The 24041-nt window shown below is 59.6% G+C and overlaps 2 protein-coding genes across 9 annotated transcripts in view; both read right to left on the bottom strand.

Moving 5' to 3' along the window:
* The window catches only part of CYREN (cell cycle regulator of NHEJ), a 4401-nt gene extending 3954 nt beyond the window's left edge, over positions 1-447 (bottom strand). The window contains exon 1 of one of the 6 annotated variants that reach the window (XM_045288749.1): positions 427-447. The gene's annotated coding sequence lies outside the window, so the exon portion shown is untranslated. The other 5 variants (XM_045288750.1, XM_045288747.1, XM_045288748.1 and 2 more) reach the window with 5 other exon arrangements.
* Positions 448-2645: 2198 nt separating this feature from the next.
* On the bottom strand, positions 2646-22644 carry WDR91 (WD repeat domain 91). 3 transcript variants are annotated; one of them, XM_004707824.2, is made up of 15 exons: positions 22522-22644; positions 20573-20752; positions 19625-19832; positions 17749-17831; positions 16567-16700; positions 15521-15686; positions 10230-10388; positions 9506-9684; positions 8427-8577; positions 7371-7465; positions 7123-7291; positions 6374-6482; positions 5740-5852; positions 5010-5207; positions 2646-3111 (listed from the first exon to the last, which is right to left on the bottom strand). In XM_004707824.2, the coding sequence occupies exons 1-15, from the start codon at positions 22642-22644 to the stop codon at positions 2950-2952; spliced, it is 2229 nt and encodes a 742-aa protein (XP_004707881.1). In that variant the 3' UTR covers positions 2646-2949. The 3 variants fall into 3 exon arrangements, with proteins under 3 accessions (XP_004707881.1, XP_045144773.1, XP_045144774.1); XM_045288838.1 differs by having other exon boundaries at positions 9506-9681; XM_045288839.1 differs by lacking the exons at positions 17749-17831; positions 19625-19832 and having other exon boundaries at positions 22522-22601.
* Positions 22645-24041: the final 1397 nt, after the last annotated feature.

Here is a 24041-nt window from a genome sequence, read left to right as displayed (position 1 = left end):
GGGGGGGGGGGGGCACCTGAGAAAGAGCCACCCAAGGCCTCTCCGTGTTTGGCGGAAACCCAGCCTGAACCCCGAAAGCGAAGAGCCCCGAATGCCCGGTCACATGCCCACTCCTTTCGGGGAGGCGCCAGCGATGGGCTGAAACGTCCCCGGAACCTCCCCGCAGCACCCAAACTTCCGCAGTTCAAGAAACGGCCCCTCCCCACCGAGGAGAGGTTGTGGGCCCGGCGGCCCCAGGAAGGCCGCGTTCCCCGCCAGGCACACCGGCTTGGCTTCGCTCGGCTCCTCGGCCTCGGTGGTAAGGAGCCCCGCACCCGACCTCCGGCGTCCGCAGAACCCCCTCCGACGCCGGCGCGCTCCCAGGCCTCTGCACTACCGGCCCCCCGCTTCTGACTGCTGGTGCTCTCGGGACGCCGCACTTCCGACCTCCGCTTCCGACCGCTGGTGCTCTCGGGACGCCGCACTTCCGACCTCCGCTTCCGACCGCTGGTGCTCTCGGGACGCCGCACTTCCGACCTCCGCTGCTCTCGGGACGCCGCACTTCCGACTTCCGGCGCGCCCGGGCGCCCCCTGCAGGCAGCCCGGCCCCGGCGCCCGTGTGGGCTGGCAGGCTGAGGCTGCCCGGGACTCGCGGGTCCGCCGCGGTGGCCGTAGACGCGGTGACGAAGGTGAACGATGGAACTACATGGTGTCTGAGCACGAGTGCAGGTCGCATGCCCTCCTGCTGGCCAGCCAGTCGGCCGAGGCGAAGCGTCAACCGGCCACTTGCAATGGGGCTGCGCTGCCAGCCTCGGCGACGGGGAGACCCCCGCGCCGGCCACAGGCCCTTTAGGGGGCCCGGACTCGGTAGTCCCCGTGCGGTGGGTTGGAGGAAGTTTAAACCAGCCCGGAGAGAAATCTATGGGCTCAGGTTACAAGGGCGCCCCATTTGTAGGTCAGTCTAGAGGACAGGCAGGACCCTGTTTGCAGCACCTCTGCTAAGATCCTCGGTTTTGAATGCTACGACCCAGACAAGCCTCTGTGTCATGATGTGAATAAAGGGCCAGGGACGAGTATTTGTAGAGCCCAACCCAACAGCTGCGCTTGGTCTGCTTAATGAGACTGCATAGCCACCCTATGCGACAGGGCAAAGGCAAATTCCCTAGGGTCCCTTTGGGCAAGCACTTGGCCTCCTTTTACTCCTGGTGGGCTGGAAAGCCCCAACCTTGCAGTTAGTAGCCCAATGCCTAACCCACAGCCCCAAAGTCCAGGACTCTGTATTTGTGGCGCCAGCCCCATCCAGATCTCTCTCCTGAACTTCTCTCCCTCCAACGGGAAAGTGAAGGGAAGCCGGGTCTGGGACCATGGCTGACCATTCACAGGGAGAGAGAAACCAAGCTTGTAATTCAGATTGAGTACAGACTCTGGGGCATTTTGAATGCTTTGGGGGGGCGGGGGTGGGTAGGGGGCTGGGGTCTTGGAGGGGACTTAAGGGCAAGCAGGCAATTAGAGGAGGGCAGCCTGGACCAGACCAGGGTCTGCACCTGGCCACAGGAAGGGGCAATGCCTGCAGGTGTGGGGGCTGGGTCTTCCACCAGCTCGATGTTAGGGAAGCAATGGGCTGCTAACCACAATGTAGGCGCTTCAAACCCATTGGCTGCTCTTGGGGAGGAAGAGGAGGCTGCCTACCCCCATGAAGGTTTATCAGAGGGTCGCTGTAAGTCTGCATCCTGGGTGCCACTGGGTTTGGGTCTTTTGGCTGGGTGGGATCCTGGGGACACTCGTCAGGCTATCTGCCCTGACCCTCAGGGAATGAGAACAAGACAGGGAGTCAGTCCTAGGGTTGGGGAGGCAGGGTCCAGAAAGAAAGGGACCCCTTATCACTGTGATCATGGTCACCCAGCAACACAACCCCCTCCCGGCTGTCACTGTCCTGAAGTGTGTCTCCACCCACCTGCGGTCACCAGGAGTCAGAGCGGCCTCGCCACACACCTGTGGATGCACTGGAATGACTAGACTCTGTTCCCTTCCCAAAATAACTTCTGAGTTGCATGGGGCAGGGAAAGGGACACTCTCTCTCTCTCTCTCTCTCTGCGCCCCCCCCACCAAGGGTCTGACCCCAGCATCCACCTGCTTTTCCCCCACAGCTGAGTGCTGAGGCTTGGGAACCCGGAGCGGCTCTTAAGTGATGACAGGGCTGCCCCAACCCCTGGGCCAAGCCCAGCACTGATAAGGAAAAGAGGGCAGTTCCCTCGGGCCCCTCACCTCAGCAGCCTGGCCTGGCCGGGACAAGGCTGTGGGCCAAGCTGCACGGGCGGGACCGGCCTGAACCCAGTGCTGGTTCCTGGACAGCCCGTCTCCTCCCTTTGCCTCCTGACGCCAGGCAGAGGAATCAGTGACTCAGGCCCTCCCTGCTGGCACAGAAGCTGCCAGCTCCCAGGGAAGAGGCAGAGCAGGCTGGCCTCGGAAACTGGCACAGCTGGACATCCCGGTGGAGCGAGGGCAAGGCGAGTCCTCATCTTGCCCCACAAAGGCTGGGGGAGGGGGGGACGACACTGGTCTTCGTAGGGCTCACTGCTGACCGGCACCAGGCTGAGAGTTTAAGAGACACTCTTCAGGGACACACACACCCCCACCTGCCTCCCCCAACCAAGAGACACCCAGTGTCCACGAGGGCATCATCTTTTCTTAAGAAAAAGGAACAACTCCCCACAACACAGGGGCGCTCTTAGGACCCCGGCGGGCCCTGCAGGGCTTCTTCTTTCTTCCTGAGCTCTCGCAGGAAATCACCCCACGGTGGGGGTGGGGGAGGGCCACAGAGCCCAGGGACCACCAGTCTGTCCCGCACCCCACGGGCAGCCTGTCCCCACAGCAGTACCACCCTCCGATGAGCAGCCTGCCTCACTCGTCTCGTCCAGCAGTGACCTGAGGCACACTGCTTGTGCACGCGTGGTGCTGGCCGGCAGCCCTTCAGAGTTTGTGGGCCAGCAGAGTGGTCAGCTTGACCTTGCCATCCATGGAGGCCGTGAGGCAGGTCCCGCAGTCCATGGCCGTGCTCCAGTCCACGGTCACCACGGGGGCGCGGTGGCCACCCAGGCTCAAGCAGCTCTCCAGGCCCTTCTCCCTGCTGAGCTGTGAGGAGGAGGCAGAGAGGGGCAGTCAGCACACAGCACTCAGGCACACCCCAGGCCGCCCCGCAATCCTAGCTTTCACACCCACGCGCTCCCAGCCGTCCCTCCGGACAGGCTGGCTGCCATTTGTCCTCTATCTGCGTGCGCAGCATGCTCCTGGGAAACCCCCAAATAAAACTGCCCCCTAAGGGCTCTCGTCTGCCTTGGTCCACAGTGGGCCAGTGACTCTTGCCCACACCCCAACCTGCCCTCCTATCATGTCCATCTGTCTGGTCCAGGCACGCCCTGGAGGGCAGGGTCTTGGCTCATCCCCCCTGCTGTGGCCAGCCCGAGACCCCGAGAAGGCACTGGGAATAGTCAGACCAAGGCAGCAAAGGAGGGAAAACAGGGCCCACTGGGGACAGGAAGGAGGCGGTCACACGTGCTCAGCCTGGCTAGGGAAGCTGACAGAGTCATCAGACCCTTCACAGGGAAGAGATGTTTGAAATCGCAAACAAACCCGTCCACGGGCTGTAAAGGGGGATCTGATCCCCAGTATAACATCCCCCAAGAAATCGGACCCAAATCTGGCCTGAAGGACAGGCAGAATGCTCCTTAGAAGCAAGGCTGGTGAGACTTCGTCTCATGTACTTTCGACCAGTCTGGAGCAGGGCATCAGCCTGGTGGGGCAGAGGCAGAGGAGGAGGAGGAAGGCCCTCAGGGAGATGGGTTGGCACAGCGGCTGCAGCAAAGGGCTTGAGCACAACAACGAGAGAGGAGGGCGCGGGCCGGGCGGTGTCCGTTCTGTTGTACATGGGTCGCTATGGGTCAGCACGGACTCCATGGCACCTAGCAGCAGCAGCGTTGAGATTTAAGAAATTAAACTTTCAGCACATCTGCCTGTAAACCCAGGCGCCGTCATGTCCAGTGGGTGCTGTCCTGCACCTTGTCCAGTAAAGGAGTCATGATGCCAAACCAGGAGTCCAGGAGGCCGAATGCCTGCGTGCTCATATGCTGTGAGGGATTTTATTGTGTCCTCCCGGGTAAGCATGTGCTTCAGCTGTTGGAACCATGCCTGTGGTCACCACCCCATTTGGGACTCGGTTGCTACAAGAGGCAAGATGAGTGGGGGTGTGCATCAAGTCAATAGCTTACAAACTGTGAAAGCAAATTAAGCAGCAGAGATGGAGACCAGGTGGGGTTGCGGGGAGATGCCAAGGGGCAGAGAGACCCATCTCCCTATCTCCATGGAAACCAGAAGCTGAAAGACCAGGTCCTTCCCCCACAATGGTGAGCAAGAGAGAGAGAGAGAGAGAGAGCTGGCACCCTGTAGTTGAACTGTGAGAGAAAACATTTGTCTGTCTGTCTGTCTAAGTTGCACACTGTGGTCTTTCTGTCGATGCAGCACAAAGAACGTTGGCACAGGCCAGCAGCACAAGGCAGTTGGTACCCCAAAGGTGAGCAGTTCAAATTCACCAGCGGCTCCCTGAAATCTAACATGGGCAATATGTTCCCCCAAAGGCCCCAGGCCCGCGCATGAGCAGTCCCCAATGGCACCAGCAGGCAAGAGAGGGAAGAGCTGCCCCCACTGGCCCTCTCTGCCGTCCGCCCAGGGGCAGTCTGCCATATCCTCTCGTGAGCGGCTGTGGGGAGCTTTGGGTTTGACCCGCCGACTTTTCAGTTAGCAGCCGAGCGCTCAGTCACCTCCCACCAGCGCTCCTGATGAAAGGAGGCCATCTTCTCAAAGATACCGGCTTTACCTGCTTCAAGGGTTTCTCCAACTCGCACCCCAACCCCAACACACTTGCTGGCACCCCTTGTCCCTTCTCAGATGCCATCGTGGGGGACAGGAGGGACAACTGACAGGGCGGGGACGGGGCCTACCCCGCCTGGTCCGCCCACAGCCCTGCCCCCTCGTACCTTGTAGATGACGCCCCCGGTAGCAGAGCATGTCAGCATGTAGTGGCCCTCGGAGTCGAAGGCGAAGAGCCGGCCCCTGGGGGTCTGCACCTGCTTGTAGCCGCTGTACCCGGACAGCACGAAGGGGCCTGTGGCATCGGGGGGCAGGCTCGACTCGGATACCTTCAGGCCGCTCTTGTGGATGTCCCACTGAATGAACTGCGCCACACGCGGACACAACAGGGTGCATTCTCAGGGGGGTCTGGCGGTGAGCCAGGGACTACACTCCCACTACCCTGACCCTGACCTCTTCACAGTGCAAGAAATGGGTGCTCCAGACCACCTGGGACCACATCTGCCCATCACTGTCACAAAGGTTAAGCCCTGCTAGGCCTGGGTCAGCAAGAGGTAGGGAGGAGAGTCCCCAAGCCATGCAGCCTCCTTTACTGAGCAGCACGTGATCTGTCCTCCGAATCCACGGGCAGGCCACCCAGGAGCAACCCCTTCTTCTAAGTGAGGGTGGCCCCTTCTAACTGGGCCCCGTGGACGAGGTTTCAGAGGAGGGGCTCAGTCACCACTCCCAAGGTGGGCAAGGCAGCAGGGCACCCATGCGCGTCCTCGCTCCCTGCTCCCGCCCCTCCCCGAGAGGCCCCCAGCAGGCCTCCTCCCTTGACTGTGCCTCCACCCGGTCAGCTGGCACGATGACGGAGCTGTAGCCCAGCCGGTCCGTGCTGGCTGCGGGCCCACGCACCTTGCCGTCCTCGCCGATGCTGTACACAGTGTTCTCGTCGTAGCTGAACTCCACGGAGCACACCTCCCCGCTGTGGGCCTTCCAGCTCATTGCGCACTCGTGCTGCTGCATGTCTGCGCGGGGCGCCCATGTCACCGGCACCGCACCCCCACCGCAGCGCACTCGCGCTGAGCCTCCAGGTGCACCAGGGGCCTACTCTGGCAGGGGGGCGGACCCCTACTGGGGCCAGTCTCATGGAGCCCCAGGGGCAGCTTCTGCACCCCTGGGTCAGAGTGGGTTTAGGGGCTGGAGGGCCCCCGGGGCTCCAAGTCCAGGGACACAGTCCCCGGGGAGGCGGGAAGGGCACAGGCAGGATGCAAGCCCCCAGCCCTGGAGGGTCATTTCTCAGCAGCACAGCGACGGCAAAGGGTGTTCCAGCCCAAGTCCCGGGGCACAGACCCCGCTCTGACCAGGCACTCGTGGGTCCTCGGGACCTCAAAAGCCTTGGGGTGCCCGACCCGTCAGCGCAGGGCTGGAGGGCGAAGGCTCCTGCTGCGTCGCAGAGGCAGGCTGAGCAGCGCTGCCCTGTCACAAGCATGCTCACCTCCTGGGGCCATCGGAGCAGGGCCAGGGCTATCATAAGCCACCTTCTTACCAAACAGCCGGATGACTCCGTCCGCTGCACCAGTGACCAGCAGGTTCCCGTTGTGATTGAAGGCTGTACAGTTGACGGCAATGGGCTCCGGGTCCAGGGAGAACTGAAGCTGGCAACGGGCGGGGTGGTGAGCGGCCCACACAGGCATGCCACCGTCCTCCCAGGCCAGTCCCACGGGGCGGGGGCGGGGGGCGCTTTGCTGCCCGCACTGCCCCGTGGGCCTCACTTCTCAGCAAAACTGTGCCTCAGACAGCAGACACACCCAGTGCATCCCGCAGGAAACAGCCACAGGTGGGGGGTCTCCAGCGCCCCCAACTGCCCTTTCACCCCACCCAGCTCACATCGGCTGTGGGGGCAGACACCAGGGTGGGACCCTGTGAGGTCGCATGGAGCAATCCTAAGGCTAAAATCCTGTTTATTCATTGACAGCCCATGGCATGCTGGGCAGAGCCGGGAAGGTCGGCGCAGGGGACTGTGGACAGAGGGAGGGGCAGAGGACAGAGCGGGGAGAGAGGGTCGGTACAGGGCACGGTAAAGTCGAGGGAGCTCCGTGGGCCTGGGGAGCACAGCACTGCGGAGAGGGGGTGGCCAGGGCCCTTCCGAGGGGGATGAGATGGAACAGAAAGGTAGCGTGATTTTCCAGCACTTTCTGAAGTATCAGATGGAAGGCGCCCAGGGCAGGAGTTTATCTCAGAGCAGCGCCCCCCCCACCCCCCCAGAGCATGGAGGGCAGCAGTGCGGCGTCCCACCTGCTGCTTCATGGTCTTGGTGTCCCAGAGCAGCAGTCGGCCCGGGACCTGGTTCCCACCCCTGCTGCCGAGGTCGGGGGACAGCACGTCCAGGTGCGAGGCGGGGCTCGGGGCTGCAGCCGAGCAGACGAACGAGGCCCCGTTGGGGCTGCAGGAGAGAGACAGGATCCTGCGGCAGCACAGGCCTGGGGTCAGATGGCCAGCGCCATGACCCCAGCATGCAGCGCGGTGGGGGCGGGCACACTCACCTGGGCATGTCTTCGTGGATGTTGATCTCACACAGGTTCTTCTTGGCTTCCGTGTCGTAGAGGCGGACAGTGCCCACCGCACTGCCCAGGAGGAGCTGCAGGGAGAGGGTGGGGGGTTAGGGTGGACCACTGTGAGGGGCTGTAAGGCCTGGATGAAGCACAGGAAGACGCAGCTGGGACAGAAAGCAGCACGGGGAAGCAGCAGCCTCGGCCACCTGGAAACAGCCCGAGGGGTGATGCAGTACCCCTCCTTTCACACCACCCCCCCACCCCCGGCTTTCCACAGTGAGTCCACTTTAAATGCTCCAGGCGCTCCTACCACAGCTGTTTGCTCCAGAGCTATCAGTGCCCCCACCCTGGGATGAGTCCTTGGGGAGCAGGGCCTGGCACACTGCCCACTGCCCTTCTGGGGACAGCTCTGGCCACCACTTGTCAAGACCCCCTTGCCTTCAGGAACCTGTGGTCTGCAAGGTGAGGAGGAAGCAGCTGGTCCCCAGGCAGGTTAGCTGGAAGACCACCAGGCATTGCCTTGGCCCTGCTGATGGCCACAGGGTACCAGAGGTCCGGTCTTCCCTGTCCACAGAGGCAGACCAGCAGGGCTGCCCAGGCCACTCAGAATAACTCTCTGAACATGAGAATGGAAGCAGAGAACGGCTATAAATTCATTTTCCCTCCCAAGTCTAAGCCTGTGGTGTACACGAAGGCTCAGAAGCAAGCAACACACTGTATCACTACCTGGGGGGAGCACCACACAGTGGAGGGGGCACGCTGAGGCTGTCCACATCGGGGCAGGTGAGGGGACTGAGGAGGGGAAGAGCCAGTCACCCAGTCTCCCGAGGCCAGTGGAGGAGTCAAACCACACGTCAGAGCAGAGCCTTCCACCATCTAAGGATGCCCTGGGTCCAACCTTGGATGCTGCAGCCCCACAGCAGGAGCCCACTGGGTCTTCTGGCCCCCAGTGAGGGAGGGGGTCCCACTTGGCTGCCCCCAGTGCCAGCGGTTTGGGTGAGAGGCCAGAGAATTCTCCAAATGGACAGCTCACCTAGCCACACTCACCAGTCTGTCCCGCTTGGTGGCCCATTCCAGGGAGAGCAGCGGGGACTTGGAGATGGAGGATGCTTTGGTCTGCATGATGGGGTTGAAGGACCAAACTTTGATGACCCCATCCACGTCCAAGCTGGCCACCCTCCTCCCCGAGCAGTCCACTCTGGGGGAGGGAGAGAAAAAGGTGTCAGCATATACATACACATACACACACCACCCCCCACTAACCCACCCCAAGGTCTGCACTCAGACGGACACAGGATGAAGAAAGGGTGTCAACATCCCTGTCCCCCGTCTTTCTCTCTCTCACAGGCATGTGTGAAAGGAGCAGCCCATGTGGCCCTCTTGAACTGTGGAGATTTCAAAGCCTCTGTATTTCCCAGGAATCACTGGGGACACAGCGTTGGAAGCCCTACGGAGCAGTTCTGCTCTGCACATGGGGCGCAGGCACCAGGCTCGGTGGTTTGGGTTATCTCCCTGAGTGGCGGCCCAGGTCCCGGCCCCCCAGCTCTTCATGAGAAGCCCATCTACCCTCTCAAAATCTTACTGTGTGCTCTCAAGAGGCCATGGAGCCTTGGTGGAGTAGCGGTTAAGCGTTGGGCTGTTAACCACAAGGTCTGCAGTTTGAAACCGCCAGCCACTCCTTGGGAGAAAGACAAGACTTTCTACTCCATAAAGAGTTACAATCTCAGAAACTCACAGTGATAAAGAATTACCTAAAAGTACCAACAGAGGAAAAAAACACTGACATCTTATCCATTCTGACTTATATCAGCCCTATAAAGGGTTTCTGAGGCTGTAAACTTCTACAGGAGCAGACAGCCTCATCTTTCTCCTTCAGGCTGGCTGGTGAGTTTGAACTACAAACCTTGTGGTGAGCAGTCCATTGGATGACAGGGCATGAGCGTTAGCAGGGAAATAACGGGTCACACTGCAGGACTGGGAAGGACAGAGGCTAAGCCTCGCCAGTCAATTACCAGCAGGTGGCCAGATGGCGTGGGACAGACCCATCCTGCCCATATCCTGCACACTCCCCACTCTGAGCAGGATGAAAGTGTGCCCCTCATCTTCCCGTCCCCTCCCCTGCGCACCTGCAGTGCATGATGGAAGAATGATGCTCCCCGTACTCCTCCTGGCCCAGCACGATGAAGGGCTGCTCAGAGCGGCTGCCCTCAGGGCCCCGCATGGGCGCCTCTGCCAGCTCTGGGTGGGGCTCAGGGCTAGGCTCCACCTCCGTGCCACCAGCATCTGGCTTCTTCTCTGCGCTCTGCTAACCACCAGGGGGCTGGTCATCAGGGATTGGCTGGCCAAGGTTGGCCCAGGGGGAGGCCAGGCTGCAACACCCTGCCTGGGGGGTCTTGGGGTGCTCAGCTGCATGGCCCCTCACCCCTGCCCCAGCAGAGGTGTCTGCCCGGGGTGAGTCAGGCAAATCTCTACTTGAAGGCGCCCCCTAAGGCCATCCACCTCTAATTGCATGGGGCTGTCCACTAGCCAGCAAGTAGCCCCACTCGGAGGAGAGTGGCAGGAAAGCTGACCCCGGAGCACTGGCCATGTACAGTGGCTGCCAACCCCATTTCTCAGAACTGGCTTTGCGGGAGCGTGTCCAGGCAGGGTCTGTTCTGGGCGACCCCCACTCAGGATACTGCTGCCTTGGGGAAGGGACCCCGGTGAGCCAGGCCGAATACAAGCCCAAGCCAAAACCAACTGAGCAAAGCCATGCTTTGCACCCAGCCACGCTGAGGGTGCTGGGCCAGGAAGCAGGCTGGGGTGTGCCAGCTCTGCCCACCTCTCCACCCTCGGCCCTGGCCGCCCTACCTGGGCAGAGGTGGTCGAGAACAGCTCCTTGCGCTCTTTGCTGTGGTCCTGCAGGCGCCGCTGCCGGGGCTGTGGCCAGCTGGCCTCCCCAGCGCCCAGCCCGCTGAAGAGGCCCTTCCCGTCTTTGGCCCCAGATACCAGATCCTTCCCTTTGGCTGCCTGGAGGGCAAGAAGCGGGGACAGGGTGATTACAGTGTGACTCTCAGCAGCAGGAAGGAGCCATGGTGGCATAGTGGTGACATGTTGGGTTTCTAACTGCAAGGTCGGCAGTTCAAAACCACCAGCCACTCCATAGGAGAAAGATGGGACATTCTCCTGTGAAGATTTACAGCCTGGGAACCCCACAGGGGCAGTGCTACCGTGTCCTACATGGTCCCTGTGAGTTGGCAATAATGTGAGGGCAGTGAGCTCTGCCAGCAGGTGAACAGAACCACAAGCAAAGCCATGCCTTCGTCCTTCCCTGACAGCTGTGCCCGTCCTCAGGGCCCCCGGGAGACCAGCTTGACTGTGGTGAGGAGGTGGGGCGGGCCTGCACTGGTGTCACGAACATAGGCAAGCAGCCCTGCCTTCGGCAGTGCGTCCACACCCAGCTCTCCGCCCCTCCACCCCTACCGAGGGAGGGGAAGGTGCACAGGGGACCCATCCTGCTCGTGGCTGTGGGGGCAAGCACTGAGTTTCTCTGGAAGCAATCACATGGCAGCAGACACATCAACCACAAACGGTTGGAACCCCAAGGGCCTTTCGTTAAGATCAACTGGACAGGAAAGAGACGGGCCTTTTCGTGACCAGAGTGGCAGGTCAACCGGGCTCACAGGGACTATGAGTGTGCTCAGTCCCCACGGGGCCGGGGAGAGACGTCGCCGCCCTCCACCAAATGCCACCTCTTCCCCCACCTGTATTCCCCACCCCCACCCACCCCTCACTTGTGTGACTCTTAGCAAAGGGACTGAACAAGGAGCCGCTCGAGGGGGCAATGACCGGGCGAGGGCCTCCCCAGGGCCCAAGACAAGGCTCAGCCAAAGCCTGCGTGCTCCCTCTGAGTGCTTCCACTGGTTCCCGTCTCTGTTTCCACAACAAAGCCTCTAAGACGGTTCACAGGGATCCCGAGATCCTGGGGATGCTGGGACTTTTCAAGGACGGCAGAGGTGCCACGGGAAGGGCTGAGGCCTGGCCACATGGTCACACCTGGGAGCACTGGACAACACCCAAGGTTCTTCCCCTAATGATGTATGTGGACAGTCGAGGAACCCGGAAAGGGATGACTGGAGACGAACTGCAAAGGTGACCTCGGGTGATCGTTGTCTCTCCTGCTCCAGCGTCACCTGCTTCTCAGAACTCCGGCTCCTTCAGCAGAAGCAGGGTTTGGGGCCCGATTGAACAGAGTCAAGTAAGAAAACCAGCCATCACACGAGAGGCCTTCAAAACGGTCAAGGAAAAAATCTGTTCATGTAATACCACTTTCCACAAACTTCTTGAACCGCGCTCCTATTATTAACAACAACAAGTACTATTAAAGTCCTGGTGACATACTGCCTAACTACCCCCCCAAGCCCCTCGCCACACAGACACACACACACACACAAAACCCCAGGGACAGTTCTGCTGACAGGCATGGAGCCCCCAGGAGGGACACGCTGTCTTACCACTGAGGCCGGCACTGTCCCGAGTGGAAACTGAGGCCGGGAGAGCATCTGATCTGTCCCTTGCCCACTCAGCAGAAGTCCAGGGGCGTGGGCCCGTGGCACAGGTGGCACTGAGAAGGGAGGCAGCTGCGCCCCGGGCCGGAGCTGAAGGACACGGGAACACCTGTGCATGCCTGGAGGTGACAGGCATGTGGCATCTGACAGGGTGTGGTCTCACCAGGCTTCCGGCTCCTGGCTCACTGGACAATCACTGGGCCCTCTGTCTCTGACGGGCTCCACCTTAGCCAGTGTCTGGCTTGCAGAGGCTGTACCGTTAACCAAAGCCCTTCCAGAGGGGCTTCCACGTGGCCCCCTGCAAGACTGAGAGGGGCTTCCACACGGTCCTACTGGCAGCCTTAGAGCTGAAGGCCTCCAGTCCACAAACCCACTGATGGGAGCCAGCGGCAAGAGGCTCAACTGAGGAACCCCCACGCCCAACACTTGGGGATCCCAGCCCGTCCCAACCTGCCACCTGCAGCTTGGCATGGAGCTTTCTGGAAGAGGCTCTGACTGGGAGCCAGGACACTGGGAGCCCTGAGTCGATCAGGTAGGGCTCAAAGCCCCCTGGCTAGACAGCAATCTCCCACCAACCAGGCAGGGACACAGGCCACCAGCCACCCCACAGACAGGCCAGCGGAGAGCAGAGAGCGAGTCACAGCTCCCAGTAAGACCCAGGAACCACCTGGGGGCAGCTGTTCTCACCCAACGTCGCCAGTGAGCAGACAATTGAGACTAATAACAGTGACAACTCGGCAGTCCATGGGCACTGGGCTTTCTTCTTCCCACAGCCAATTACTGGTTATCTCTGTAATAAGGTAATTCCCGGGAGGCAGGTGTGCTGCCTGAGCAGGTGTGAGTTAAGAGCGCTGGGAACTGTGGTTCATCAGCTACCTCAGCTACCTCCCACTAACCACCACCCGCCCCCACTAAGCCATTTCTAACACTTTACCTCCTGATTCAAACTGAAGGCTGAGAGCGCGCTCTGTCCTCATTTTCAAAATAACGCTGTGAACATCTGTTCCTAAGAATGCTGGGAACGCAAGGTTCCGCCAACATAACAGACGCAAAACGCTGACTTCGGTGAAACAGCAATGCCACGTCTCAGTCCCACTTTGCAATGAAAGACAGTGTCTCGCTTCGGGTGACACCTTTGGGTGGGCTTATCTTTACTGGGGAAGAGGCGGCGGGAGCTCTGTCTTGGAGGTGGGGGCCAAGATGACTTGTATCACAGAAGCTGCGAATCAGCCAAAAGCTCAAACTCGCTGCTGTCAGGTCGAAGCCAACTCACAGAGACCCAGGCAGAACGGCACTGGTGGGTATCCGAGACTGACAGCCCAGTCTGTGGGTTTGAACTGTGGACCTTGCGGTCAGCAGCGCAGTTCATCATCCACTGCGCCACCAGCAAGGCAGCAGCTTAGTAAACACCAGCATCACGTGAAGGCCCCACACCATCAAGACCACAGGGGTGAGGCTACCTCTTAAGTGGCTGAGAATCCCACACTCCCCTGTGGGCATTAGCAGGAACAAGAGCCAAACTCCCCTGCTGTCCAGTCGGCGGCTCCCACTCACCGTGACCTTAGAGGCCTGAGTAGATATCTGCCCCAGACGGTCAAACTGCCTCCTCCTAACCCCTGGGAGGAGCCGGTGGGTCCAAACCTCCCACTGCTCACTGAGCAAGCCTGATGCTTAGCCCACTATGCAACCAGGGCACATCAATCATATTTTTTAATCTATTCTGTTTCATAAGACAGAAAGCAGGACATCTCCTTAAGGTTTTGGAGACTATAAATCTTTACAGGAGCAAACAGCCTCATCTTTGTCCTGAGGAACAGCTAGTGGGTTTGAACCATCAACCATGCAGTTAGCAGCCCAATGCTTAACCTACCACACCCCCAGGACTCCTTGTAAATATCTTCCCAAGAGGAGGAGCACCAGGATGGTAGGCTGGGGGGCCCACAGGGCAGGCAGGAAGGCCAGCTTCCAGGGGTGGAAGAACCCTTGTGAGAGGCAGAGCCGTGCTCACCGGTTTGGGCGGGTTCAGCCCTGGCGGATGCCTGGATTGAAGGAGTTTGTGTAGCTGGCCTATCAGGTTAGCAATGGGCCTAGGTGCCCACGTGGACAAGTCCCTCACAGACCAACAGCCGTGTCTGAAGGTGCCGTGTGCCAGGCTCGGAGCTCTGCTCACAGCGGCTCATCCAGCCGGCCCGAGGGAGCAGAGGGCCTTGTGGCACACTCGGTTGGTGCTCCACCACAAACCAGAAACTTGGCCGTTTGCACCACCCAGAGGCACTGTGGGAGAAGAGCTGGTTGATCTCTTTCTATCAAGATCGCAGGACTCTGGGAGTAGAGATGGCCACGCCTGCTTGGCCACCCCAGGACAGGGCGGAGCGGGACGAGAGGGGCCCTGCTGTAGCCTATTCCTGGGGTGTCCGATCGGAGCCTCTAAGGATGCTACCCGAGGTGGACAAAAGGAAGGTGATTTCTGGCCAGGGCACCACCTCAGGCCCATGTTCATCATGAATGTGGGGATACCGACTGGGTTTCAGGGGAGCTTCCGGACTAAGGCAGCTGGCAAGAAAGGCCTGGTGACCTGCCTCTGAAAATCAGCTCACGGAAACCCAGGGACCAGCACGGTCTGTGGCCATAGGAACCCAGGGACCAGCACGGTCTGGCATGCATGGGTTGCCGTGAGCTGGGGCTCGTGGGTGGCAGCAGGGAGCAGACGCACTGCTAGCATCAAGGTTCCACAGAGGAGCAAAGCGCCGAGTGCAGCCATCTGGGGGAGGTGATAAGCAGGATCAGGCTGACACTCAGCTGCCCAAGGAGGCTGCGCCCAGACTCCTCGACCACACCGCTGCCCCCCACACACCCGGAAGCAACCTAGAACTGCTTCTTGACACAGGACTGCCCTCACTCAAGGCAGTCACGGCAGAGGGCACAGTCTGAGGCGGCGACTTTATTTGTAACTAATAAAAGTGGGTCAAAATTGACGGCCGCAGGCAGGAACTCTGGATCAGTTAAATTTTCACTGGGGCAGGCAGTTCTGGAAGAAAGGCCTGTGGCCAGCTCTGCCTGGAAAAATGCTCAGCTCCAGGCCTGGCCAGGGCTACAGGAGCCGGAGGGCCTGATGAGGCTGCCCAGCAAGCAGCCACAGGAGGGCGAGCCCGCCGCACACCCAGTAGGTATCGAAGCTTGACCTTCAGATGTTTCATCTTCAGGCAGCCACGCCGCGACGGTCCCAGAGAGTCGATTCCAGGAGAGCTTGCATGCAGTCTGAGCACAGACTGAGAGCGCAGCACAGCCCACCCCACCCCAAGCCCGGCACCATCGAGTTGATTCCAACTCAGAGCGGCCCTACAGGGCAGAGCAGAACTGCTCATTAGGATTTCCAAGACTGCGCATCGTTACAGGAACAGGCAGCCTCATCTTCTCCCCGAAACAGCTGGTCGACTTGAACTGCTGACTTTCAACGCCCAGCCCACAGTGCCACCAGCTGCCGTGCACACCACATCACCAGGGGCCCCTCTCCCACGAGCACCGGTGGGCCTGGATCACGGCATCCGAGCCCCACCTCTCTGCTCAGCACACACAAGGCCAAGCGTCCCTTACCTGGCTGCCTGCAGGCTCCCTCTTGGCGGTGCTCTGGGCCTGCGGGGGTCCCTGGGCCGGTGACAGTCTCGAGGGGCTCTTCTTACTGTGAGGCAGCAGCGAAGACAGGAAGCCCCCTCGCGGTGACTGGGAGAGGCCGGTGGTCCTCTGGTTGCACACCATGGCTCTGGTCAGGGGGATACTCTGTCACAGGGGCCCCAGCTGAAGGCGCCTGACCACCAAGGCGGCTCCCCAGCCAACCCTCAGAGCCCTGGGACACCGAGCACTGCAGGTGGCCCAGTGATGTGCCCCTTGTGGAAGGTGGGACGCCTCTGCAGTAGCACCCAGAGGACAGCTCACACCTGCTGCTGACTGCGGTTCACGGGGCCGCTCAGAGCTTCCCATCCCACCTGGGCTCCATTTATGTGGGGCGGCACAGGCTCAGATGAGGCCGCGGGGCTTGGGGGGACCTGCCTGCCTGGGTTTGCAGGCCAATCACCAATTACAAACCGATTATAGACAGGTTGACCATTCTGCTCCAAGCCACCACTGCCGAGACAATCACCACCACTGTCGAGACGATCACCAGCACCACCACCACCTGGGGCCCCAGCTTTCATGGCTGCTTTTCAGGTACACCGTGTTCCCATCTGACAGGGAGGCTTCTACTGCCTCCAGGAAGAGGTCCTTTCAACGGACAAACACTCCCTAGGGCCTAGACCCATGACAACGGTGCGGCCCAGGATCCACAGGCCCTGCCCTGGACACCTGGACCCATACTCTCACCCCACAACCTGTTCTACACATCTGGACTTGCAGGGCCCTCCCACCTAGACCAGCAGGGCCTGCCCACAGCGCTGTGAGCTTGCTGCCCCGGGTGCAGCCAAGGGTGAGGGTTGGGAGGAGGGCCCATGGGACCATGCAGGCCAGGGTCCTCACTTAGGAGACCCTGGAACAAACACTGCACAGGTCCAGGGTCCGGGAGGCCAGGGGGGCATTCTCACTGGCCAGGAGGGGCAGGAGGGAACCTGGATCAGAGGGAACCCATCCTGCTGGCAGGCACTCACAGCTCCGAGTCCCCCAGGCGGTCCATGTTGGAGACGTAGGGAGGTAGCTTGTGCTGGACCAAAGTGGCCACCTCCTCCTCTGGAGGCTGCTCCTCTTTCTTCAGCCGGTGGACTTCCGCCTGCAGGGCAAACAGCTGCAGGGCGAAGACAGTGAGAGGATGCCCTCTCCCCTCAAAGGGGACATCCAATGTCCAGGCCCCGGGCTCCAGACACCCTCTCCCTGCCTGCACACTGGCCAGGGGACCCAGCGGCTCTGCCCCTCAGGGGCTCACGGCCCACAGGGCTGCCCTCTCATCGCAGGCCTGGCTTCCTCCTGAAGCCACAGAGGAAACAGCTCCACCCGGCCTCATGCTACTTTTTGGAAGCAGGTTTAAGGACTCTGAAATTTTTTCAATTATAGCAATTTTAAGCTTTTACCAGGAAGAAAAATGATCCATACAGATATACCCCAAATTCAAGAATTTTAACACGCTCAAACCTAAATGCTTATAATCTTCTTTTTCCTGGAAAAATGCAACTTGTCACTTCAGGGACCCTTAAAGGCAAGCAGGGTCCCCGGCTCCGTCTTAGGACTGAACTAGAGACACAGCTGAACGAGACGGAAACCACCTCTGGGTTGGGAACAAAGTGAAAACATGCTGCCACTGAGTCCGACTCACGGTGACCCGACAGGACAGGACAGATCTGCTCCCCAGGGTTTCCGAGGCTGTCAGTCTTTAGGAGCAGACTCCCAAGTCTTTCTCCCTCGGAGAAGCTGGGGGGTTTAAACCCTGGATATTACTGTCAGCAGCCAAGCACTTAAGCATCATGCCCAGGGCTCTGACAACAGTCCCGCTGCCATCCAGTCTGCTCCTGCTCAGACCAGTCCTCCGTAGGTGCTCCGTGGCTGTCCAGCTTCACGGAGCAGACAGCCTCACCTTTCTCCCTCGGAGCGGCTGGTGGGTTTTGAGCCCCCGAACTTTGGGTTGCCAGCAGGCATTAGCCACTGTAAATACAGACGTGGGCGGGTGTGCCAAGGCCTGGGAGGGCGAGGCCGACTGAGGGAGCAGGTCAGTGGTGAGGAGGCAGGTCCACAGGGTCAGCCTCTTCTGGAAGCTCATGCTAGTGACTTTACGCTGGCTTTCTGGTGACCATCTCAAACTGGCCCCTCCCCTCCCCTTCCTGCCAACCCCCCAGGCCCACCTTCTGCCGCAGCAGCTCATTCTCCTCCTGGACCTGGTTGGTCCTCTGGCACTCGGCATCGAAGCTCAGGATCACAGGAACGGGTGCACGGGTTAAGGAGGTGCTCCCTGCATTTGCTCAGAGACCGCCCCCACCCCCCACCCCGCCAACCCCCCACAGCCCTGTCCCAGAAGCACAGTGCCTGCCAGTCACAAGGCTGGGCTGGGGCTGAGGACCCATTGCCCCTCCTCTCAGGCCAGCCCACAGGGAAGACCTCAGTCTAGGTGGAGGAGGTGAGCGGCTGGCACCTTAAGGCGTCATGGTCAGGCCACCCAAGTCAGTCCTGGAAAAGCAGCCTGGAGGCCTTGTGGGCTGCTGCCAGGTGCCCAGCCGGCTTAGCACAACGCCAGCCTTGCAGCCTTCCTTGCCAAGAGGGAACCTGCCCTGGTGAAGGGTTAAGCCCCCAGTCCAGCTGCACCGTCAGTTCTCTTAACCCCACACCCGCCTGGCCAGGGACTGCCTCAAGAGCAGCATGACCCTGGAGATTCCAGAAAGATCTCGAAGACTACCTGTATTCCCCACATGGTCATGCTACACCGCTCTGAGCTAAGCTCCCCCTTCAGGTCTGACACTGGCCACCTCCAGCAGAAAATACCCCCGCTTCACACAGGGCGAGGCAGCCCCAGATCCCAGTCTGGAGACAAGCATGGGAGCAGCCTGGGTGGGTCTGGGCTCCAGAGACAAAGGGGCAAGTGTGTGAACGGTACTTATTTACAAACCACACACAACACACACATTTTCACATATCTACACATGCATACATTTGCGTGCAGGGGCATGCATACATGCACATACATCTAGTGTGTCAATGTATTCCATCACGCTACATCAAGACTCTATCCCTACATATACCCCACACCTCAAAAACCAAACTCAATGCCACCAAGTGGATTCCAACTCACAGTGACCCGATAGGGCAGAGCCGAACGGGGAGCGGAAACCTCACCTTTCTCCACAAAGCACCTGGTGGCTTCCGATTTCTGACCTTCGAGCCAGGGGGCCAACATGCAGCCCACTCTGCCACCGAGGTTACAGAAAAGTGGAATTGGAAACCAGTGAGATTTTCCCCTGAACTTCACGAAGCCCCACAACCAGATTTGTTGCGTGAAGGCCGCTTCGTGGCCCCGCAGGGGAGCACAGGCTTGCTCCACGATGCTCCCGAGACCATGTCTTCATAGGGCAGCCAGCCACCTCTTTCTTCCATGGCGGCTGACGGGGTCACTCTGCCTAGCTTGTAGTTAGCAGCCAAACACTTCACCCACTCCGCCACCGGGGCTCCACATGCTGACACCTGATCTTACAGAGACCAGCCAGGCTGACGTGGGTGACAAGCACTGCCCAGCAGGCATCTGGTTGGCTTACTCAGCCCCGCCAGGTCAGGAGCTCCCTGGGGCCCTGAGCAAGCCGGCCAGCCTTGCCCACAACAAGGGGCCTTCTCCAAGGGTCCTCAAAATTTTTAAACAGGGGGCCAGTTCACTGTCCCTCAGACCCGTTGGAGGGCCGGACTATACTTTAAAAAAAAATTATGAACAAATTCCTATGCACATTGCACATATCTTATTTTGAAGTAAAAAACAAAACAGGGCAAAAACACTTGGTGGCCTGGATAAATCTCGGGGGCCGCATGTGGCCGTAGTTGGAGGACCCCTGTATCTAGGCCCTGAGTCTGGCTCACAGTTCCTCCTTTGGAGCCTGGCCTCAAAGCCCCCCTCTCACCAAGCCCACCCCCTGGGGCCCAAGGGCCGTACAGTGGCAGAGTCAGAAGGACGCTTCCAGTGCCTGCCTGTGTGCAGCCCCTCCCACGGCCGTGCCAGGGGTCCCTGGGGCTTGAGGATATGCATGCACTGCAGCAGGGCACTCAGGAAGTTGTGCAGGGACACGATGAAGGTGTCAGCCCACTGCCGTGAGAAGTAGGTGGCGAAGGTGGGGTTGGTGTCCGGGGAGGGCAGGAAAGGCAGGGCAAACCAATCCTTCCACTCGGCCTGGTTCTGGAGCTCAGAGGCCTGCTTGGCAAAGAACTCCTGGGCCTTGTCGCTCCTGTTGGTCTGCCAGGATACAGGGAGGGGAGGGGCAGAGGGGGATGTGGTGAGGCTCGGAATCGATGCCAGACAAGCAGGGACACCAGCCAGCCAGGTGTGGCCAGCCATCTGACGAAGAGAAAACAGTGTGGTTCCCCCCCACCTCCACAAAGACCTCGAAGTTTCAAAAGATGCTTACATGATAAGTGCCATCCTGAAAATTAACCACCCCTCCCATCCACACACACAACCCCCAACACCAATTTATTTTCCAACAATCTAAGTGACTCGTCTCCCCTGCCAGCTATCATCTAGAGGACCCCAAATCACCTAAACTCACACACTCACACCCCCTGCCATCGAGTCGACTGGCTCACGGCTCCCCTACAGGACAGAGTACAACTCTTTATAGGAGCAGAAAGCCTGGTCTTCCTCTTGCAAAGCTGCTGGTGGCGTTAAACTTAGCCGGCCTTGTGACCAGCAGCCCCAGTCATACCCTGCTGCCCACCAGGGTTGCTCCTTAGAGTCTGTGAAATGCCCCCCCTCCCCCCCCACTGACTGACGTGCTAACACCAGAGGGAACCAGGAATGAGGAAGGAGAATCAGATGACTTGCAGATGGGGCGAAGGCAGAGTCGGAAACAATGTGCCAGGACTGCAGTCCCCAACCGTAGCACGCATGCCCGTAGCCCTCCCTCGGGTTAAAAACAAGTCTGTTTCCCGATCCCCACACCCCCACCAGAAGCAGGACCCTGGGCCAGCAAGCACCTGGATCGTGTAGACGAGGTAAAAGCGGAAGAGGCTGGTTTTCAGCTTGTTGATGGTGGGCCTGTAGATGTCCTCCAAGCGGCTGAAGAGCCGGCGCTCCAGGTAGCTCCAGTAATCCCGCAAGGCAGCCAGGTCGTACACCTGCATTAACTGCTGCAGCTGGTCCACGATCTTGTCCACCTGGAGAGAGACCGGCGGGACCGAGAAGGGGTGAGAGGCAGCAGCGATCTGCCTTCACCCCATAGAGTTAATCCAGTTTTTGTCCCCCGGCTGGGGTTTCTCGATGTTGGGAAAAGAAGAAAGGTAGCCATCTACAAAATACTGAAAAGGTGTTAGTTAGGGTAAGGGCTGTGGAGGGATCTGCTGGGGTCAGACACGGGGTTTTCGGTGTGAAAAGCAAGAGCTCCGGCCCAGGAACCAAGCGATCCGGTAGCTCAGCCACCAGGGCGATGCCACGTCAACTCGATGGTCATTTGGAGGAAAATCAAAAATAAAGGTGGACCGAGACCCTCTCTATGGTCCTCCTTCCAGCCGTACACAACTCCAAGATGCCAAGCTTGCCATGAGAAGCCCTGGTTCCTTCATGCCACCAAAGTGCCACCAAAGGGTCAAGCAGCAAAGAAACGACTCCAGCATGCCCAGCCCAGAAAGGTTTTGAATATCAACCCAATGTTGACTATGAATCCAGGTTGCTTTGGCCACCAACAGAAGCAGCCCTGGTGGTACTGTGGGTTAGGCACCGGGCTGTTAATTGCAAGGCCGGCAGTTCAAATCCACCAACCACTCGGAGGGAGACAGGTCAGACTGTCTGCTCCTGTAAAGATTTACGCTCTCAGAAACGCACAGGGGCAGTCCTACCCTGTCCTGAAGGGTCACTATGTGTCAGAATTGGCTCAGCTGCAGTGGGTTAGCAGAGCCACTAACAGTTTCTGATGGTGCGGAGGTTAAGCATTAGGCTGCTAACTGGAAGGGTGTCAGTTCAAACCTACCAGCCACACGGGAGAAAAGATGTGACAGTCTACTTCTGTACGGGTGACAGGCTCGAAAATTCTATGGGCTGTCCTACCCTGTCCTATAGGGCTGCTTTGAGTTGGGATCTAGTCGATGGCAAGGGGAACAAAGGGTGTGGGGGTGGGGGGAGGGACAGGAGGAGAGAGCAGCCACTCGTCTGTGGGTGTGTCACTCTGTGGTGGCTGCGTGCACAACAGTGACGCTGGAAACTATGCCACGGGCATTTCAAATCCCGGCAGGGTCACCCATGGTGGGCAGATTTCAGCAGTGCTTACTACGGCAGTAGGAAGAAAGGCCTGACCGTCTACTTGGGGTCATCAGACAATGGAAGAAAATCGTATGGGTCTATCACAACTGTCCACGACGGCGCTGGAAGATGAGCCCACCGGCGGGAAGGCTCCACACAGGAAGCCTAGCATGTCCGGCAGCATCTCGGTTCAGTTGTGCATGGGATCACCATTTGACGGCAGTCCGCAGAGGCAAGTAACCGCTGATTGACAGGTCTCCTAACCCCGCGGGGGCTCTCGCTGCTAACTCACTACCTCTGGTCACCTGCCAAACCCAGAAGTCAGCCCATCCGGGAGTTTCGCCCCCTTGAATTCCACAAACTGCTCAACCGAAACCCAAAGACAAGGGAAGTCTCCTTTCTTGACTGTGCAGTGACGTCTCTGCGCGACTGCAGCGGCCACCTTGCCCAGAGTGGGCCCGAGCGGTTAAGCGGTCGGCACAGGCACCCTGCGGCGCACGGGTGTGTCAGCCGCGGTTCCGGAAACCCACTGGCTCCCGACTTGCAGGGCAGTCCCCTCTCGGGCCTCGGGCCCTCCTCGGTCCCCAAAGCCCGGAGCGCGCCCAAGGGACACCCCTAGGCTGTGACAGCGCCGCTTCCTCCCCGCAAGGCTGGCTGGGGACAGTCCGCTCCGCGGCCGCCGGGCCCTCACCCGGAAGCCCTTCTCCTTGTCCGCCTTGATCTCGGCGTCCAGCTGCCGCAGCGTGTGCGTGAAGCCGCGGAACAGCAGGTACTCGCGCACCAGCTCGTCCGTGCGCTCCACTGCCTCCGCCATCGCTGCGCCAACGCCTCCAGGGGCCGCGCCGGCGGGCGCGCGGGGGCGGGGCGGGCGCCGAGTGCGTCCCGACGCGACCAGCCAATGAGCGCGCACGTACCCAGGCCCCGCCCGGGTGCCGCCCGGCCCACCTCTGGCCCGCCCCCATTCTCGGCCCCGCCCCGTCCCAGCCTCTTTCTGGTGGCCTGACCTTGGCACCGCCTTCAGCTCCCACCAACCCCTCCATCTGGGCCACGCCCAAGTCCCCGCCCTGACCCACTGCAGCCTCAGTTCCAGCCCCAGCCACGCCCCTACCGAGGCCACGCCCCAGACCCTCACAAAGTCAACTGATTACTGAGCAAGTAGAGCCTCCCAGACACAATGTGGAAGGGGGTGAAGGATCCCAGCTTATTGGCATTATACGCCCAGGACTCCTCCAGCCCTCCCCGTTATCCAAGCGGGAAACGGGTGAAGTCACACAGCCAGGCCTGTTATTGGGGAGTCCCAAATTCTGCCAGAGCGTCCTCTGGTGATAATAACTAATTACACGGCTGGAAAACCAAGGCACAGTGTTCAGGGCGGGAAAGGCCGGGGACCAGAACAGTGCGTGTAATCTGATACCAACTTCATATTTTGTTTTAAGTATGTATGTGTATCAATGAACCTGAAAGGTTTATAAAGGCCTTCTCTGGGCTCCCAAACACACTGTCATTGAATGGATTCCACCTCATCATGATCCTACAGGGCAGAGTAGAACGGCCCCATCGCTGTAAAGCTTTCCGAGAGCAGGAAGCCTCCTCTTTCTCCTGAAGAGCTGCTGGGGGATTCGAACTGCTGATGTTGCTTAACCCACTGGGCCACCAGGCTTTCTCTGAGCAGTGAGAGGAATTAGGAGACACTTCCTGTTTTTAACTATTTGCAAATTGTACAAAGACTAAATATTTTTTCAAGCAGAAAAATCGTGCCTTTGAGCCTTAACATTCCTCCTCTCTAAAGTGGTGACGGTAGCACCTGCCCTGCAGAGTTAAGTGGGGACTGGTGAGGTGACATATGTAAACTGCCTGGCACAGGGAAGGGACGGGCCCTGTGGAGATGCCATCAATGTTTGCCCAAACCCCCAGCCCCACCCCACCTTTCTGCCCTGCCCACCAATCCTGCTCTACTGAGATCCAGCACCCTGAGCCTGTTGGGAGCCTGCACTGGAGAGCCTGAACAGTAGCGTGTCCCCCAGGGGACAAGCCTGCAGCCCCTGACTGCTCTGCAGACCAGGCTGAATTCTACTCTGACTGGGACCTCAGATCATCTAGCCCAGCAGTTCTCAACCTGTGGGTCGAGACCCCATTGGGGGGTCAAACGACCCTTTCACAGGGGTCGCCCAATTCATAATAGTAGCAAACTTACAGTGATGAAGTAGCAAG

The sequence above is a fragment of the Echinops telfairi genome, unplaced genomic scaffold (genome assembly GCF_000313985.2).
Source record: "Echinops telfairi isolate 266 unplaced genomic scaffold, ASM31398v2 ScPeMD7_23;HRSCAF=83, whole genome shotgun sequence".
NCBI classification, from domain to species: Eukaryota; Metazoa; Chordata; class Mammalia; order Afrosoricida; family Tenrecidae; genus Echinops; species Echinops telfairi.
The sequence above is the reverse complement of the archived record's forward strand: the minus strand, read 5'-3'. Positions and strand labels throughout refer to the sequence as shown.